General features: G+C 40.7%; 2 protein-coding genes across 5 annotated transcripts in view; one reads left to right on the top strand and one right to left on the bottom strand.

The window, feature by feature from the left end:
• rtf2 (replication termination factor 2) overlaps positions 1-20,040 on the bottom strand; it is an 85,398-nt gene that overhangs the window by 39,301 nt on the left and 26,057 nt on the right. The gene's annotated exons all lie outside the window — the stretch shown is intronic.
• The window catches only part of gcnt7 (glucosaminyl (N-acetyl) transferase family member 7), a 41,748-nt gene that overhangs the window by 14,108 nt on the left and 7,600 nt on the right, over positions 1-20,040 (top strand). The window contains exons 1-6 of one of the 4 annotated variants that reach the window (XM_069884747.1): positions 657-887; positions 9,585-9,747; positions 10,443-10,675; positions 12,305-13,311; positions 16,092-16,187; positions 16,482-16,680. In XM_069884747.1, coding sequence (XP_069740848.1) covers positions 12,309-13,311; positions 16,092-16,187; positions 16,482-16,678 — 1,296 coding nt within the window. In that variant the 5' untranslated portion in view covers positions 657-887; positions 9,585-9,747; positions 10,443-10,675; positions 12,305-12,308 and the 3' untranslated portion in view covers positions 16,679-16,680. Of the gene's footprint in view, positions 1-656; positions 888-9,584; positions 9,748-10,047; positions 10,676-12,304; positions 13,312-16,091; positions 16,188-16,481; positions 16,681-20,040 lie in introns of those variants that run through there. The other 3 variants (XM_069884746.1, XM_069884748.1, XM_069884745.1) reach the window with 3 other exon arrangements.

The raw sequence follows: 20,040 nt of genomic DNA on the forward strand, positions 1-20,040 counted from the left end.
ATCATCTTACATTTTAATCAAGCTGGGTTTCTCAAAGTGATTTTATATTCGACAAACCTTTCACTTGTTTGTTGGGAGAGGGAGGCATTGACTAACAACTTTCATCACTCTGCAAACTCCAAATGATAAGATTGAAAACAAACCTATGCATATCAAAAAACACAAATAACGAAGCAAGGAATGAGAAAACAGGTCGGTTTCAAAATCTAGACAACAATGCAAGTTTGGATTAAGTGTCACATCTTTTATATTAATCTTTACAATTTAAATATTAAATTATGTAATTTGTCTTCTAAATTCAGCCTCAACATGCCTAGGTTGGGCAAAACTACTTAAGGATCACACAGCAGCAAAGCAACCACGACTCATTTTAAAAATGAGTAAAACCATGCAAATGCACCAAATGAAATTGTACAAATACTATAAATAACATCCTACCTAAAACTGCCAAAGATTCCAAAAGTGTAAAATGCTATATAAAAAAAAATCACATAATTCTGTATCTCCCTCAGTTTAAACCCTTAACTAGCCTTAATTCATACATATCTAGCACAGAGGGAAAATAATCTCATAGGTTCCTTGCTGTATAATACCAAAAGCTGCAGCCAACCAGTTGAAACAAAGAGTACGTCACTTGCTAGCACAATGTAAGTGAACTAATGCACTGCTGCAGTCATGTAGCTAGGCTGCCTAGCTACTTAAGCAACTGCTTCATAAAACATCATCAACATGACCAGACAGCTCGAGACTGACTGTTCCATCAAGATAAATTTGTTTTCTGCTCCTGATCCTGTGGATGTACTGTGATCTCAACTGTTTTATCAGAATAGTGTTACACAGATTACTGATCACAATGTATCCTGCCATTTTACAGCACCTGAGGCAAGGTAAGATTTACACTTTTAAATTCTGTTTAAGATCTCAATTGCCTTTGGAAAGGTGGGACGATTCTAAAATAATGTTCAAAGTAGCATGCATTTGTTTAGATGATAAACTGATCAAATAGAACTGTTATATGTTAGAAAGCAATAAAAAAATTGCACAATTTATAAATTTACATCTAAGCCTCTACACAGAAGTGCAACAAATCCAAGAGCTGAATTGAAGGCATAAACAAAAACCTTTGGGTTTACTGAGTTTTGATGACTGTCATACAAAGCCATACCAGATCTGACAAAGAGATTAGAATACAGTGTTAAATAAAAGAAATGAGATATTGGGAAACATTAGTTTGCAAATGACTCCAATGAACAGGTGTTAAAGTAACAAGGCCCTTCAGCACATAAAGGGCCAAAGGGCCTGTACTGTGCTGTAGTTTTCTATGTTCTAACTCAAATGCTCTACAAAATAAATCTCTACATTTCCTCAATCTTGAATAGTTCAAAAGTAATTACTTTCATTCACTTCTGCAGGCTTGGAACATGGGGTCTTGCAATCATGTTTGCTATGAAAATCATAGTCGAGTTCACAAATTTACAAGTGAGCTTCATTTACCATCTGATCATTGCAGAGAAAGTAGTATTTATTTTTACAGCAGGAGTATCAAGAGGAAAAAACAGCACTCAATCACTTATGGTCAGTTCCGATAGAACGCAAAGAATGAAAATATAATCTGGAGAGTTGAAACTTGGACATTTTAAAGATTCTTGGTATTTACATTACAGAATCTCACCACCAATGCATTTGTCCTTCCATCCTTCTCAGTCATAGAATCAGAGCCATACAGCTGGAAAAAGGCCATTTGGCCCAACAAATCTATGCCAAGCAAAAGGCACCCACCTGCCTTAATTCCTTCTTCTAATACTTAGTCAATGTCCTTAACTCCATCATTATTGTAACCTCTCCTTCACTGGTATTTGAATCCCACACCCGCTAATTTAATTTACATAATACCATGTAGGAACTTCCCATAGATGTAGGAACTGCTATGTTCTTCCTCCCACTTATGTTGCCTTTTTCTGCTGTCAACTCCTTCACATCAAAGATTAAATCCTGCTCAAATCCTCCACCTTCAAATGTCCAATTACTTGTTGGTTCTATTTGCTGTTACATCCTTAAATATGTGAAATATAGAAATGGGCTTTGTGGCCCACCGAGTCTGGACCATCAACCACACATTTATTATCCTCACATTCCCATTAATTTCCCCCCCCCCCCTCCAGATTCTACCATTCACCTACACATAATAGGGTCAAGTTAGAGGCCTATAAATCCTTTCAAATGTACAAGGAACCGAGAGCACTCAAAGGAAGATCACGCAGTCACAGAAGAACATGCAGCACCCAAGATCAGAAATTAGTTCCATAGCTCAGGGGTTAGAACAGTCGCAAGTTCAAATCTCGCTGGGGCCTTGGACAGTTCTATAGGGGCGGCATGGTTGGCGTAACTGTTAGTGCAGTTCCTTTACAGCACCAGTGATCAGGACCAGAGTTTGAATCCCACACTGTAAGGAGTTTGTAGTTCTCCCCGTGTCTGCATGGGTTTTCCCCGGGGGCTCCAGTTTCCTCCCACTGTTCAAAACATAAGATGGCGTATGTTAATTGGGTGTAAATTGGGTGGCACGGGCTCGTAGGCCAAAATGGCCTGTTACTGTGTCATATGTCTAAATTTAAAATCAGAAATGAACTTGGGTATGTGGCATTGAGGTGGCAGCACTCAATCACCCTCCACTACATATTAATGGTTCCATATGGAGTGAAGAGCACAAAGCTCCTTATTGCACATAATAGACGACCTATCCTGGATGCACAAAACCTCCTCATTAGTCATGAAAGCACCTACACTTCCTAAGGAGGTTGATAAGGGCAAAGGCTATTGGCCTCCATCTTGACATTTGACAGGAGCACAAGTGAGAATGTCCTGCCTGGCTGCATCCTTGAGTAGTATGGTAGCTGCAAAGCCTCAGACTGGAAGTCAATACAAAAGTCAAAATGGTCGAGAAGATCATTAGTGTCTCCCTTACCTCTTTTTTTTGAAAATTTTACTTAAAAGTTTTCCATACATGTAATAATATCCAAGTACAAAATATGACAATTATTAATATCAAATCTCCCCCCACTAAACTAACCCCAAATTGAGAAGAAAAAGGAAAAAGAATGAAAAATGTAAGAAAACACAAGAGTAAAGTAGGAAACTAGAGTAGAAACCTGGTTGCCAGAAGCTCCCCCTCACAATACCAAGTTAATCATTTATAGCTTAAGGAAGAGGTCTATAAATTAATTCCCTCAATTCTTAAGTACAGGCGCCACATTTTGAGAAATATATATCATACTGATTTCCTCTATTGATGACATTCACCGGAAGCGCTACTTAATAGGGGCTCAAAGAATTACTGAGGACCCTAGCCATCCACAACAGTATCCTTAACACATTACCATCAAAGAGGTGGTACTGGAACTTCAAAATCAGGTCTGCCAGGCTGGGAAATAATTTATTCCCACAGACTGTGAGGTTAATGAACGATATCCTGCAACCGAGTAAATTATTCCAAAATATATACATTTATTTTATTTATATGTGATTATTATGTGCAGTGCATTATGTGTGTATATGGGTGCACTGAGGTCTGGAAAAATGCTGTTTTGTCTGGTTGCACATGTACAGTCAGATTACAATAAACTTGAACTACCAGCTGAGCCATAGAGCCTTAGTACTGTAAGAAACTATAGAACATCTTTTTACTACTCTTAGAGAGGGAAATAAATAATTTCTCAGGTTAACAAGTTGTGTGTCACTAGGTGTTACAGGAATTGATGCTTGAAGCCTAGCTATTCAAAACTGTATTAATTATTTGGATAGTGTAAGGTAAAACATCATGAGATGGGAATGTGTAAGGAGTTACCCTGTGCAGGGCTGTAACAAGAAGGGGAGGTGTCCTTGTACTCCTGTTAGGTAAAACATCATGAGATGGGAATGTGTAAGGAGTTACCCTGTGCAGGGCTGTAACAAGATGTGAATGCATCCTTGTACTTACAAGATAAGAGAGACATTGATGGATTGAGAGGCAGGAAGCTAGCAGGGAAAGGATAGCAACAGTTTTAGTCATTGGACAAGTAATGATATGATGATGTTCTAAGCACGTATCCAAGGGTATAAAAAATCACCATTTTGCTGATAACGGCAGAATGCATTCTCCGACTAACATTGTTAGTCGCAAGTGTTACAATCCGGTAATAAAGAACAAAGAACCCTGATTTCGACTCAGTCTGGTGTTTGTCTCACTCATTCATGAACAAAGCAGACCTAACAATAGGCAACAGTTTTTCCAAGTTGGCTGATACAACTAGGTGGGAAGCAGATGTGAATTGTCTTCAAGAGAATAAAAACCAAACTTTGTGAAAGGGTAAGAACAAGCAAGGGTGGCTGAATTTCAATGCAGAAAAATGAGAGGTTTCCACTCCGGTACACAAAATGGAACATGGTATTTTTTGTAACTTGGTGTTCCAAGGATAGCTCTGTACAGTAAACTCTAAAACCCAACAAGTTGGTGATTCAAGAAGGTATTTATTTTGAGTCGTGATGCTTTAGAGAGGGTCTTTGAGACCCAGAGAATCATAAACAATTCTTGTCTCCTCGCCTTCAAAAAAGGTTACATTTATTAAAGAGGAATGTGACAATGGTTCACTTGACTGGTTCCAGAGATGGCAATTTTGTCACAGGAGAGATAGAGTAGAGCAAGCCGGTATTCTCTTGCAATTAAAAGAGTGAGAGACCATCTACTAGAAACTTGAAATGCAGAGAGGACATTTCCCCTACAGTTTCAGAGCAGCTATTTAAGAATATGATATGGAGAAATTTGTTCAGAATTCTCTACCCAATAGTGGGCTGAAGGCTCAGATATTATATTCTTTCCTAACATGGATCAAAAGATTTATGGATATTAAAAAAAACCCAAGGAATACATGCATAGTGCAGGGAACCATTCATCTCGATGAATGGTTGAGCAGATTCAAAGGTGCCATATTGCGAGGATGTAAATCAGTCAATTAAAAATGAAACAAAGGCTGGGGAAAATCAACAGATTTTTTAAAAAATTGTTACATGATTGACAATATTGAAAGATAGCTCACGAGTGTCAGCTAAGAATTTTTACTGAGAACATAGTAAATAAAATCTGTACATCCATAATAGAAACCTATAGATATGAACGTTGCTCGATAGAAGAAAATTAAACTTTTGGATGCCAAGCACTAGAGTTTTGGATTGCTACCAACTGTTATCAACGGTAACTTACAAATACTGTTAGAAAGAACAGTATTTTTAAGTTACTGCAATTTAATTTTCATAAGACAAATGCATCTACATTTTGTGAAAGAACTCTCCCTCAGTTAAAGGCAGTAAAGTTAAATCACAAAAAATAAAATGGCCGACTTCACATTGATATTTGTACTGTGTACAATCTGGTCCCATGCTTTGTTTTACAACAGCAACCACATTCCAAAAAAAAACTTTTTTGACCACAAATCTCTAGCTGAAGGAAAATGTTATACATTCATATTTTTTTCTCCCTTCCAGCAAATTCACTAACTTGTCCTGCTTCCAGGATTCAAATCCATTTCTGCCCAATAACTTCTGTGATTCATTTCCTTCTTGGTTTCAATAAGGCATTGACCAAAATATCTCCTCCTCTGGCAAATTTTTACTGCAACTTTGGACACGAGATTAAATTTAACCACTGACCAACCTACATTTTCTATTTTTATCAGAACTGATAAATTTAACTATAGTTCATCATCCATAACGCTGACAAGGATGAGGTAAAAATCAGTCATGTAAATGGTAACGCTCTACACTGACAATGATCTAAAAACAGTGCTGGAGAAGCTCAGCAGGTCAAACAGTGTCCTTTATATAGCAAAGATTAAAAAAATACATAACCAATGTTTTGGCCTTGAGCCCTCCGAATTTAATGGGGGGGGGGGGGAGTATGGTCGCAAAGGTGGGGAAGGGAGGGAGGACATAGCAGAAAGCAAGGGGAGGAAGAATGACTAAGTGAATAGAGAGGGAAGGGGTGGAGAGCAGAGGGAAAGAAGATAGGAGGAAGGGAAGGGAGGGGGAAAGGAGAGCAGGTTAGCAGAAACCTGATAAGTTGATATTAATGCCATGTGGCTGGAGAGTGCCCAGATGGAAAATCAGGTATTGTTCCTCCAATTTACGGTGTTCTTGGTGAGATAGATGAGGCCATGGACAGACATGTGAGTATGGGAGTGGGACACAACTGAAACAGTTGGCCACTGGGAGGTCCCTGTCTCTGGTGCGGACTGAGCAAAGGTGCTCAGCAAAGTGCCCCCACCCAGTCTGCCCCCAGTCTCTCTGATGCAGAGAAGGCCACAAAGGGAGCACCACATGCAGTAAACCTCACTTGAAAGGACTGTTTGGGGCCTCAGACTGTGATGAAGGAGGAGGTGTGGGTGAAAATGTGGCACCTCCTACAGCCATAGGGAAAGCAGCTGGGAAGGAGGGGGTGATTAGTGAGTAGGGATGAGTGCACAAGGAAGTCCCAAAAGAAGGCAAAGAGGAGAAGATGGGTCTAGTAGTGGGATCCTGTTGTAAGTGCCAGAAATTCTGGAGGATAATGTGTTATATGCGGAGGCTGATGGGGTGTAGGTGAGGACAAGGGGAATTCTATTCTTGTTGCGTCTGGGAGCAGAGGGGGCCAGGATAGACGAGCAGAAAATGGAGAAAATGCAGGTGGGGGCTGAGGTGGTGGAGGGGAAGCCAATGTTTGAGGAACAAGCCAGACATTTCAGAAGATCAGGACTGGAAGACCTCATCTTGGGAACGGATGTGGTGGAGACAGAAAAATTACGGGAAGGGCATCGAATCTTTGCAGGGGACAGGGTACGAAGTCTATTCAAGGTAGTTGTGGGAGTTGGTGGCTTTGTAATATACACCATCCCTCCACTCCTTGCTTGCAGCTGTACCCACCTTCCCTTCCCCACCTATCACCTACTGTCTTTGCAACCACGCCTTCCCCTTACCTTTTTATTTGTACATCTGCCAACATTTTTCCATATCTTGATGATGGGTTCAAACCCAAAACATCAGTTATGCGTTTTTATCCTTGCTATATAAAGGTCACTGTTTGACCAGCTGAGTTTTTCCAACATTGTGTTTTTATTTCAACCACAATGTCTGCAGACTTTTGTGTTTTCCTGCTGACGATGATCTACTGGGTGCTGCTTACACCCTCTGAATTTCAAAGGTTTATGCTCTTGGTTTGTTTTCCCTAAAACTTACCCATTAACCAACCAAACAGATGGCTTCAACTGCACTTTTTCCACAAGCAACCCTGTTGATGATATCTCCCCTATCCTTTCCCTTTGTGCAACTCCAAACCATTATTTTTTTTAAAATTCAGTTACAGTGGGTCTCATTTCCTCAACATCTTCAGTTTCTTGGGCCCCAATAAGATCCATTGCCTGACTAGAATATTCAAAATCAAAATAAAAATCTATGCACCTTGACTTCACTCACCCTCAATCCTAATCCATCCAAAAAATCCTTTTTTGCAGGCAGATGGATCATCTTCACTGGAATGTATGAATCATGCAATACAAAAATAGCCCCGCAGCTCACCAATTTTATACTGACCATTCTGCATCATTTATAATAATGCTATATTAACACCATATACAATCACTCACCTACACATGGGAGGAAATTTTTACAATGGCCAATTATGGTACAAATCTATATGACATTTTATTTTTAGAACAGTGGATGAAACACAAGCACCCAGGAAAACTCCTGGGTCACAGTGAGGATATGCAAATTCCACACAAACATGTATCAGAATTGAACCTGCCTCACTGGAATTGAGATACAGCTTCTTTAGCTCCACCACTGTGCCATCCAATCAATTATTCTAGCTTTTCCCCTCATAGTTGTCATTGATTATTTAGGTACCCTTCCAATTTATCTCTAACCCAATCCCAGCATAAATTAAGCATGGGCTTCTCAGCAATGACCTGATCCTCTGTATTCTACTCTTTCATGCAATCTGTTCATCCTTGGCCTTCTTCACTGCCAAATGGAGGCCCAATGCAACTGAGAGGACAACACCTTGTATTCCACCAAGGTCTTTGGCTTGGCTTCGCGGACGAAGATTTATGGAGGGGGTAAAAAGTCCACGTCAGCTGCAGGCTCGTTTGTGGCTGACAAGTCCAATGCGGGACAGGCAGACACGATTGCAGCGGTTGCAGGGGAAAATTGGTTGGTTGGGGTTGGGTGTTGGGTTTTTCCTCCTTTGCCTTTTGTCAGTGAGGTGGGCTCTGCGGTCTTCTTCAAAGGAGGTTGCTGCCCGCCAAACTGTGAGGCGCCAAGATGCACGGTTTGAGGCGTTATCAGCCCACTGGTGGTGGTCAATGTGGCAGGCACCAAGAGATTTCTTTAGGCAGTCCTTGTACCTTTTCTTTGGTGCACCTCTGTCACGGTGGCCAGTGGAGAGCTCGCCATATAACATGATCTTGGGAAGGCGATGGTCCTCCATTCTGGAGACGTGACCCATCCAGCGCAGCTGGATCTTCAGCAGCGTGGACTCGATGCTGTCGACCTCTGCCATCTTGAGTACTTCGACGTTAGGGATGTAAGCGCTCCAGTGGATGTTGAGGATGGAGCGGAGACAACGCTGGTGGAAGCGTTCTAGGAGCTGTAGGTGGTGCCGGTAGAGGACGGTCAACCAGTTTACCTATCTCGGCTGCACCATTTCATCAGATGCAAGGATCGACAATGAGATAGACAACAGACTCGCCAAGGCAAATAGCGCCTTTGGAAGACTACACAAAAGAGTCTGGAAAAACAACCAACTGAAAAACCTCACAAAGATAAGCGTATACAGAGCCGTTGTCATACCCACACTCCACCAAGGTAGTCTACAAGATAATCCATACCTCATGTGTTCCCCTCTCTTTCTCCTTCTGAATCACCTCTGGTCCTCCCATTCCCTACCTCTGACCTGCCCAGCCCCCCACCGTCCATTTTAATTCCTTCTTGCTTCCATACATTTCACCCACCAGCTCCCTTCCCTAAAAGAAGCAAACTTTATAGCACATCCCGAAGTGATGGCTTTAAATCATTTTAATGCTAAATTGGAGGATCATTCAAGTCATTTCCAATGAGATAATGGACAAAGGACTGTGCAAAAGCAGTGAGGGAGCTCCGAGAAAGGGAGTAAATAAGACACTCAATCATGCCAAGGTAGTCCCACAGTCTCAACTGACAAGTAAGTTGATGTATTTAGATGTTGTTGGAAAAAAATGGCATTGTCAACTATTTAAATCATCACAAAAATTACAAGAGTGAGGAGAGAAATAACATATTACACCATGGTCATAAACACTGAGATCATAATTGCACCATTTGGGTTACATGAAGAGAATTCTAACCCATTACTAAAAATTTCAAATATAAATTTTTTTCATAAAACCAAAAATTGACAACATATTATTGAGTCTTTTTCCAATGTTCAATATTATTCAACCTTAGATCATTCTCTTTTTCTTTCCTTTGTATCAATGACGGTTATTTTTTTCCTGTCCATCTCTCAGCCCCATTTAATGTTCCTTCTTTTTTTTTAAACTTAGATGTTCTGGCCTGCTGGCGATGATTCAGGAGTCTATGTGGCTGCAGAGGCAGGAGGGGAATCCACAGACACCCTGAAGGGACTCTCTTTTGCTTTTCCTTCTCCTATTGTTTGGGGCGCTGATGATGCTCGTGGCAAATGTCTTGCAGCAGGCAAAAGTTAAGGTATATCATGCATGTTACATTTTAATGTATTATTACGTGACAATATAAAGAAGGTTAAACCTTGAACCTCGATTTATTATTTCCCTATCAGAGAAATTCCACCCTCCCCCACCTTTTCTGCCCCTGGACTACTTGATTCTCTTTCTCAGTCCTGATGACAGTCTTCAGACCTATTTCTTTTTCCACAGGTGTAACTCTGACCTGCTGAGTTTTTCCAGCATTTTGTTTTTATTTCAGATTTTCACAGTAAGTTTAAAAAAAAATTTCTATGACTATCCATTTCATTGCCTCCAAAATTGAGCTGAAGCTACAATCAAAAGCTCTTTTTATCATTTGAACTACTGACGGACTTACCCTTCATCAGTTTTACTTTGTAAACATACATTTAAAATAGCATACGTTGCAAAGGTGTTTAAATATCAAACCTGTTGCAATATTTATGTTAATAATTGTCTGGCGTTTTCAGGCATTTACCTTCTGCAAATAGAACAAAGTTCATGATTCTAAATTGCACATTTTATAGATCGTTCCACTTTCACAACACTGATGTTAGAAAAGTTCAACAAAATTTTGAATTTTACAGTACGGAATCAAGCTTCTTGGCCAAATTACTGTACATGCAACAAATGAACATTTTTCAAATGTACTTGAACTCACCGTGCCAAGGTATGTTTTAACCCTTTCTCCTTTGCCAGAACAACATCCCTTTACGGTCAAGGTTCTTCTACTTATTGACAAAGTTTGAATCAGTGCTCTCTGGTTTGTAAATTGAAAAGAATGCCAAGGTTTACCCCAAGATTTTAAACTACATGGCCTTGAAATTCCAGCCATATTCCAAAAGGAAATCTCAACAACTCACTCTCTTGGAAATTTCTCAAGAATCAAAGCAGGTTTGAAATCAACTCCACAAAGGTCATTTCAAACACAGGTAAGGATATTGTACTTTAAAAAATATATATTAATACAATCATTATTCTTCAGCTCTGCCAGTGCTGGGTTTGGATTATTTAAGATGCTTCAAGTTATTTTAAGTAGTTAAATATTTTGAAAAGAGCCACAATTTCTTAAAAAATATAAAGTAATTTGATAACTTCCTTAAGTACATCTTTCTTTTCTCTTTCTTTGGCTTGGCTTCGCGGACGAAGATTTATGGAGGGGTATGTCCACGTCTGCTGCAGGCTCGTTGGTGACTGACAAGTCTGATGCGAGACAGGCAGGCACAGTTGCAGTGGTTGCAAGGGAAAATTGGTGGGTTGGAGTTGGGTGTTGGGTTTTTCCTCCTTTGTCTTTTGTCAGTGAGGTGAGCTCTGCGGTCTTCTTCAAAGGAGGTTGCTGCCCGCCGAACTGTGAGGCGCCAAGATGCATGGTTAGAGGCGATATCAGCCCACTGGCGGTGGTCAATGTGGCAGGCACCAAGAGATTTCTTTAAACAGTCCTTGTACCTCTTCTTTGGTGCACCTCTGTCTCGGTGGCCAGTGGAGAGCTCGCCATATAAGACGATCTTGGGAAGGCGATGGTCCTCCATTCTGGAGACGTGACCCACCCAGCGCAGTTGGGTCTTCAGCAGCATGGATTCGACGCTTGCGGACTCTGCCAGCTTGAGTATTTCGATGTTGGTGATGAACTCATTCCAATGAATGTTGAGGATGGAGCGGAGACAGCGCTGATGGAAGCGTTCTAGGAGCCGTAGGTGATGCAGGTAGAGGACCCATGATTCGGAGCCGAACAGGAGCATGGGTATGACAATGGCTCTGTACACGTTGATCTTTGTGTGTTTCTTCAGGTGGTTGTTTTTCCAGACTCTTTTGTGTAGTCTTCCAAAGGCGCTATGTGCCTTGGCGAGTCTGTTGTCTATCTCTTCGTCGATCCTTGCCTCAGATGAAATGGTGCAGCCGAGGTAGGTAAACTGGTTGACCGTTTTGAGTTCTGTGTGCCCGATGGAGATGTGGGGGGAGCTGGCTGATGGAGGACCTCAGTTTTCTTCAGGCTGACTTCCAGGCCAAACATTTTGGCAGTTTCCGCAAAACAGGACGTCATGCGCTGGAGAGCTGGCTCTGAATGGGCAACTAAAGCAGCATCGTCTGCAAAGAGTAGTTCACAGACAAGTTGCTCTTGTTTCTTTGTGTGAGCTTGCAGGTGCCTCAGATTGAAGAGACTGCCATCCGTGCGGTACCTGATGTAAACAGCATCTTCATTGTTGAGGTCTTTCATGGCTTGTTTCAGCATCATGCTGAAGAAGATAGTAAAGAGGGTTGGTGCGAGAACTCAGCCTTGCTTCACGCCGTTGTCAATGGAGAAGGGTTCGGAGAGTTCATTGCTGTATCTGACCCAACCTTGTTGGTTTTCGTGCAGTTGGATAACCATGTTGAGGAACTTGGGGGGGGGGGGGGGGGGTGGGTATAGCAATTAAGCAATGATCACAGTGAGAAAAAAAAGTTGGTTTCATTTCAGATTTGTAATACTGAAGTGTTTTATTTTTGGGGTAACATCTGGTTGGAAGTAAAGCAGTTTTTTTTTAAAAAAAGCTCTATATTAACCTAGCTCTTACTCTCTGCAGATAAATGGACAGGAAATTTGGAAGCTCAAATACTGCACGGAGTGAACTACTGGGCTATTCTAATATGAACAAAATTAAATTGATCTTTTTCATTGCATTACTAGTTATGTTTATTTGCATACTAGCATATTTAAAAACGTCTACAATTGTGTATCCTATTCTACGATATGAACAGTATAATTGCAGCAGGTATTGCTCTGCAATTTTAAATGGTGATACAGCAGCACTTTGGCTTGGTGAACGCTGTGAAAAGCAGAAGCCAAAAATATTTCATGTGCATATTCCAGTTCCAATTAATTGCACCAGAATCAAACTAGAAAATCATTTTATAACAAGTTCATTGTCACAAGAAGAAGCTAGCTATCCTCTGGCTTATATAATCATTATTCACCAAGAATTTGAAATGTTCGTAAAACTATTGCGAGCAATTTATAGACCACAGAATGTGTATTGCATCCACGTTGATCAAAAGTCACCGAAGGATTATCAAAGGAAGGTAAAGACTTTGTCGGACTGCTTTCATAACATTTTTCTGGCTTCAAAAATGGAATATGTTGTTTATGGCGGATTCTCACGTCTACAGGCGGATATCAATTGCATGAAAGATCTTGTAAACTCAACAGTTGCATGGAAGGAAGTTATCAATCTCTGTGGACAGGACTTTCCAATAAAGACAAACAGAGAGATTATCTGGTACATAAAAAACAAGTGGGGTGGCAGGAACATCACACCAGGAATACAGCAACCACCACATATGAAATACAGGACAGAGTACAGTTACAAAGAAGAAATAAAAAATAGTAAAGCCAAAATTTACAAACTTAATCAGAAAAAAGCTGCACCACCACTGGAGCTCACTATTTATTTTGGAACTGCTTACTACGTACTCACAAGACAATTTGTGGAATTTGTTTTGGAAGATGCACGCGCACTTGCTCTTCTTGAATGGTCCCGTGATACCTACAGCCCTGATGAACATTACTGGGTGACACTGAATCGTTTAAAGGGTAAGCTCAGTAAAGTTAATGAAACTGATGGCTTTATAACTTTCAAGGAAAGAGCATCCATTATGTATGCAAATTTCTGAAACAAATATCCCATAAGCTCCACATTCCAAGGAAGTTCAGTTTGTTTCAAGTAAATCTACCATTACTCACCTATTGGAGATCATAAATATAAAGTTAACGTGAAAGGTCTTTCCAGCTGCTAGCTTAAACTTTGTAAATATGCACCAAATGCAAAGCACTTATGCACCATAAAGCAGAATCCTACTGCACTTTCAGGTGGCAAACCTCACCACACAAAAGGAAATTTTACTCCAGTCAAGTCAATTTGAAACAGAATTCTTTTCAAAAATCTTGAGGCAATTATTTCCCATCCTATCAACATTGAAGGGAAAAGTACAACACAAAAATATATTTAACCTGTACACAACAGGTGCATAATTACCAAAACAAAACTCCAGAGCGTGACATTATTCTCTTCTCTGCTGTCAGCCTCTATTGGAATTTTTAAAATAAAATTAGATACAAAGTTGGCGTATTCAGAAACATTTCAAGTGAAGAAAACATGAAATACAACTATAAAGAAAGTTTTGCACGCAAGGTGATCAGTAAGTATCTTCCTGAGTAACATCCATCTCCACTTGAAAAAATACAAGTATATTTTCTCTCCAAGCACTTTCTTTCCCAAGGTAATATTCAGAAAGAATAGTGGATTTCTTTTAAGAACTACACTAACATTCAGTATGCTTTATGATTCTCTTCACAAGTGTAGACCAGAGGCTAGAACTATTCCTCTCCAATTCAGCTCCATTGTTTTGGTGTTGACAAATAAAACCTTGATGCTCCAATGTAAACCCCGAATATACCCCCACTCACAGTCAATTCTCTCAGCAAAAATATTGGTAATCTAAGTATTGAAATATTATGGGTTCTCAGGATGCCTCATACAAACACGGAGCAGGTCCATTTCAAGACAACAGTGCAACAGTTTAAGGGATGCTCACAAAACTAATATCTTCAGAATTAATTATCAAATATTATAGCAATATTATCCAAGTGAATTAAATCCATAGATGACAACAAAACAGATGCAATTACAATTTATCTCTACTTCTGTCATTAATTTGACCTTTAATAACAATTCTAGCAATGCTCAATACTTAAAATGACTGGACTAGCCATCATAGAATTAATCCATTTTTAAAATCCTACGGTCAAGGCAGCATTTTTGTACTTTTAGAAGGTGTATATCCACAAATATTAACAACCAAACAACAGGAATATTATGGTACCATAATCTAATTTTATCCATCTATGAGCTACTGACCAACTAAACTCAACTAGTGTGCCTTACTGATGGAAATATTCCCACTTGTAAATTCACCAGATTGGCATCTTCTGGTGTTTTCTTAAAATGAGATGCAAGCCTCCAAATACAAGTAGAACTTGCAACACAGACTTACATCTTTTCTTGTTGGTTCTGTCAAAGTGTTACCAAAATCAGATGCAATCATTGGATGTGAAATTTGCTGGAAAAATGGAGTTATTTACAAACATCATTTAATCATTATGGTTTTAATTCTGTGTTATTTCACATTAAAATAGTGTATCAGACCAGTTAATTCTGGCCCCAATGATCTTGCCAGAAGATAAACACTTCCTCAGATCTTTGGTAGAGCTTTTATTCCTAATGTTTTTTCATCCTTCAGTCATTTTTGTAATTTCATGATTTTTCAAATTATTTAACAGTATCCAGTTTAATTCTATGGTGGAATATCCAGTAGGTTAGCTATTGATCTGGAAAGCTAAGTTTGAATCATACAACAATAGCTGTGGAATTTAAATTCACACCATTAAAAAAATTTAGGATCTAAGGAAGTTGGAATAAAGGTGACCAAAAAAATATCAACAATCCTGAAAATCCCTCTGGCTCTTTCAGGCTGCCTTAAATGCCACGACAGAGCCATTGCAGAGTGCATAACTTTTGACAGTTCTCTAAAACTGCCTGGCAGCAACTCAATTCAAGATCCACTCAAGCCACTCAATTTTAAACTCAATTGTTCCATCTATTTAGGAATAATACTCAACTCTTAAGATGATGAGGATACCCAGAATCAAAGAATTTCATGGCCATGGTTCTCAAACTGACACAAATAAGGAATTTCTCTGCTCAAAACTCAGACAGAAAATATGTTGCTTGATTTATTGTTTCCTTTGAAAAATTGTACAATTCACAAAGTGAAAAGATTGTCTATAATTGATGAACTAGCTCACATATGAAGCACCATTTTCTCCCACCTTGACCTTGACCCCTCCCTGGATGATCTCAACCTCACCAGCATAGTGGTTAGTACGGCTGCCTCACATCCAAAGATCCTGATTGTGTGGAGTAAGCATATTCTCCTGATCCCAATTCTCCACGTTACTCAAGCCAAAGACATTAGATTTGGCTAAATATTGCCTCTAGTGTAGTTCGATAGCAGGAGAATTGGGAAGGAGGGAATCAGATGGGCATTAGAGAAGGAAATGGAATCAAAGAAGATGAATACTTGACTGTAAGCACAAAGCCAAACTGTTTCCATGACACCCAACACCCCAATGCCTCAAACACCTCCAGACTGCTAAACAAATATCACATCTCTGTGGGTACAAAGAATTCCTAAAAAAATGTTTGCTTTCTTCACCAAAGGGACATCTTTCTTTCACTTAATCTCTTTTTTTTTGTATTTTGTGAGTATATACTATAATAAGAAACATCTGAAATGTTTTCCAATTTTCTTCAGATGCCCCTGATACAACCCCAAATGTTTCATGGGATGGTGATGTTCGGGCAGTGGTATGGGCACCCCATGCTGGACCAACATCTCATGATTGCAAAGGTAAATGGAAGAGAATGCAAACATCTGTATTTTTTTTAAAGATTGTAGCAACAAGGAGCTGTGCAATCAAAGAGGTGCGTATAAAAGCACTGACAAGCAAAGTCATCAGGATCTACATTTTCATTAATTTGTACATAATTGCAATGTTGCCCTGTGCAAGGCTCTCTCCCACAGAGAAATGCAGACAGAAAACACACTTTGATTGTAAATGATGCTCAACCTGTCTATGATCATCAGTTTTATTTTAATTAGATCAACATCTGCGCTGTATAATAATGAATCATTATTTTTCAGGATATTACAGAAATGATATTTGTGTGTATGGCCTAAGAGATCTAAAGTGGATCATTCAACAACCAACCATGTTCGCCAATAAGTTTGAACAGACAACAAACCCTCTGACTGTGGCATGTATGGAGCAATGGCACAGGGATCGCATACTCAATCAAACTTCAGAAACAATACAGCCACACTGGTACCTGCAGGACTAAAGGTAAGGAGGAAAAAACAGTTAAAAATAATTGGATGTGAAATTGCTAAAAAATGCAGTGTTTCACCAGCAGTCTCATTCATTAATCTGGAGTGAATGCATGGTATCCAGCCAGAACCACATGTCCAGATTACAGACTGGAGCTGATCCAGACTGATGTGCCATCAGAGGTGGGGTTTGGAGTGCTTGCACGTTTCAGGCAGACAAGCTGAACCATACAAGCAGAAGCTCAATGTGTTTCATTTCCCAAACCCTACAAGCTCACCATGTACACTGAAAACTTAAATGAAGTGAAGTAAAAGTGTGTTTGAATATTAATAAGAGTCATGTTGATTAGTGCGGAATACCTGTTATCTCGCACCACCAAAATCCTGATGGTACTGGATTCATTTTAACACACGCACACAAGAGGAACATCAATACAAACCTTCAACAAATGTCCAGCTGTTTCACAATAAAGCAGTTTTCTTTTCAGCTACGAACAATGATGAAAATATACCTTCCAGCAACTAATTTGTCAGCACTTGAAAATTAATTTTTAAAAATTCATCCCAATTTGGAGCATTTTTCGCACTCCTATTTAGTGCGATTCTCAGCCACGCTGATTGCCGCAATCTATGTTTTGCCTTTGGCTAATGAGGATGAAACCACGAAGGAGCTTTTTGGTGCCATCAGCGAAACCCAGACTTCCAACCCTGACGGTGCCATGATTGTTGCTTCAATCACAACCTGAAAACAGTCTTGCCACGGTTTCAACAGCATGTGAACTTCAGCACCAGAGGAGAGAACACCCTTGATCAGGTGCACACCAACATCCCTGCCATGTACAAGGCTGCACCTCATCCTCACCTTGGTTACTCAGATCACATATCCATCCTGGTACCCCAGCATAAAGACAGCTAGCTCGCAGGGAGATCAGGATATCAAGATGTGGCTGGGGGGGTGGGGGGGGAAGGGGAGGGAACCACAGCCATCCTGCAAGACGACCTGGAACTGTTTTAGGGAAGCAGACACCTACAACAGTCGTATAAACGTAGAGGAGTACATGAGCCCAGTGACTGGTTACATAAGTAAGTGCATTGAGGATGTCACCAAAATCAAATGCTTCACAACCAGGGCTAACCAGAAACCATGGTTGGATGCAGAGGACAGATCCTTCTCAGAGCTCATGATGCTGCCTTCAGGACAAGACTGCAGGTTGGCACTAATATCAGCCAAGGCTGAATTTAGAAGGCAAAGTGGGGGTGCACACAGAAGATCCACAGACACTGGTGACATGACATGCATATGGCAAGGGATCAAAATTGTAAAGGATCACAAGTCAACCCTGTAAGTTAAGGACAATGATGCCTCCCTCCCAGACAGACTGAACATCTTCTACATATGGTTGGATGAAAAGAACAAGGTGACGCCAAAGAAAGCCCTGTGACCCCCAATGAACTAGCCCCCTCCATAGCCACGGCCGAGGCGAGGAGAACTCTATCCAAAATGAACCCACACGAGGCGGTGGGACCACACAACATACCTGGTCGGATACTGAAGGACTGTGCAGGCCAATTGACGGAGGTTTTCATGGACATCTTCAACACCTGACTGCAGCAGTCCATCATTCCCGCAGGGTTGAAGACACCCACCATCATCCCGATAAGAGGACAACAATACAGGCCTCAATGACCTCCACCTTGTGGCATTAACCTCCACCATTATGAAATGCTTTGAGCATCTGGTGATGGAATGCATCAAAACACACCTCCCACAGATGCTGGACGTATCAATTTGCCTATAGAAGAAACCGTTCGACAGATGATGTTATAGCCTTATTGCTTCACTCCAGTCTGGCCCACCTGGAGAATGAGGCCTCATATGCCAGGCTGCTGTCCATTGACACCTAGAGGCTGGTTGAAACATTGTCCTTGCTGGGACTCAACACCCCTCTCTGTAACTTGATCCTGGACTTCCTAATGGAAAGAACACAGTCTGTAATGGTCAGTAGCAGAATGGTGAGCACCATCACCCCGCAGAGCTGTGTGCTCAGTCCACTCCTGTTCACACTACTGACCCACAACTGCATCACCAGATCCAGCTCCAAAAGCATTGTCAAGTTCAAGATGTCACTACAGTCATTGGCCTCATCAGCAACAACGATGAGTCACACTACAGAGGTGGAAAATCTCGTGAAATGGTGCAAGAGTTACAATGTGGACAAGACGAAGGAGATAATCATGGACTTCAGGAGGACCAGGAGCAACCACCCTCCATTAAACATCAACAACTCTTGGAGTTCACTTAACTAGTGACCTATCATGAACACTCGACATCTCATTCGTCAGGAAGGCGCCACAGAGACTGCACTCCCTGAAAAGTCTGAAGCGAGCATGGTTACTGGCCACCATTATGTCAATCTTCTATGGGAACTCTATAAAGACCGTCTTGGTTGGCTGCGTCAGTGTGGTACGGATGTTTCAGAGAAATGGATAGGTCAATCCACAGGTCTATAAGAGTGGCAGAGAGGATCACGGAAGTCTCCCTGCCCCCCATCGACGTGATCTACCGGAACAGTTATCTGAAGAGGCCGCGCAAAATCATTTGAGGACCCCTTCCACCCTGCACACAGCATCTTTCAGCTTCTCCCAAAAGAGTTACAGGAAAATCAGAGCCAGCACCACCAGGCTGAGGAACAGCTTCTTCCCTCAGGCAGTGAGAAGGCTGAGCAACCAAACAAACTGCTCACACTAACCATCCGAGACTATCATATGTACAAAGCAATATTTACCATATATTTCGGCATACAAGTCGAGTCATGAAATGCAAAAAAATCTCAACAAACTCCATTCTTTGCGTAAACTGCCTGGTCACCTGTTCCACACCTTGTCTATCCATTGTTTTACACCATTTTCATCCTTCCATCCTTTTTCCATGAAAATATACAAAAATACCTCTTTGGAGCATAGAAGGTTGAGAGGGGATTTGATAGAGTATTTAAGATTATGAAAGGGATAGACAGAGTGGATGTGGATAGACTATTTCTGTTAAGAGGAGGAAAGATTAAAACAAGAGGACATGAGTTAAGAATTAAGGGGCAGAGGTTTAGAGGTAACATGAGGGGGAATTTCTTTACTCAGAGAGTGGTAGACGTGTGGAATGAGCTTCCGGGAGAAATAGTGGCGGCGGAGTCAATTGTATTATTTAAGAAAAGGTTGGACAGGTATATGGATGAGAAGAAGATGGAGGGTTATGGGCATTGTGCAGGGAGGTGGGACTAGAGAGGGGTGTTTGGTTCGGTGCGGACTAGAAGGGCCTAATGGCCTGTTTCCGTGCTGTAAATTGTTATGTTATGTTATGAATTTCATTTTTGGTTTAATT

The sequence above is a fragment of the Narcine bancroftii genome, chromosome 6 (assembly GCF_036971445.1).
Source record: "Narcine bancroftii isolate sNarBan1 chromosome 6, sNarBan1.hap1, whole genome shotgun sequence".
NCBI classification, from domain to species: domain Eukaryota; kingdom Metazoa; phylum Chordata; class Chondrichthyes; order Torpediniformes; family Narcinidae; genus Narcine; species Narcine bancroftii.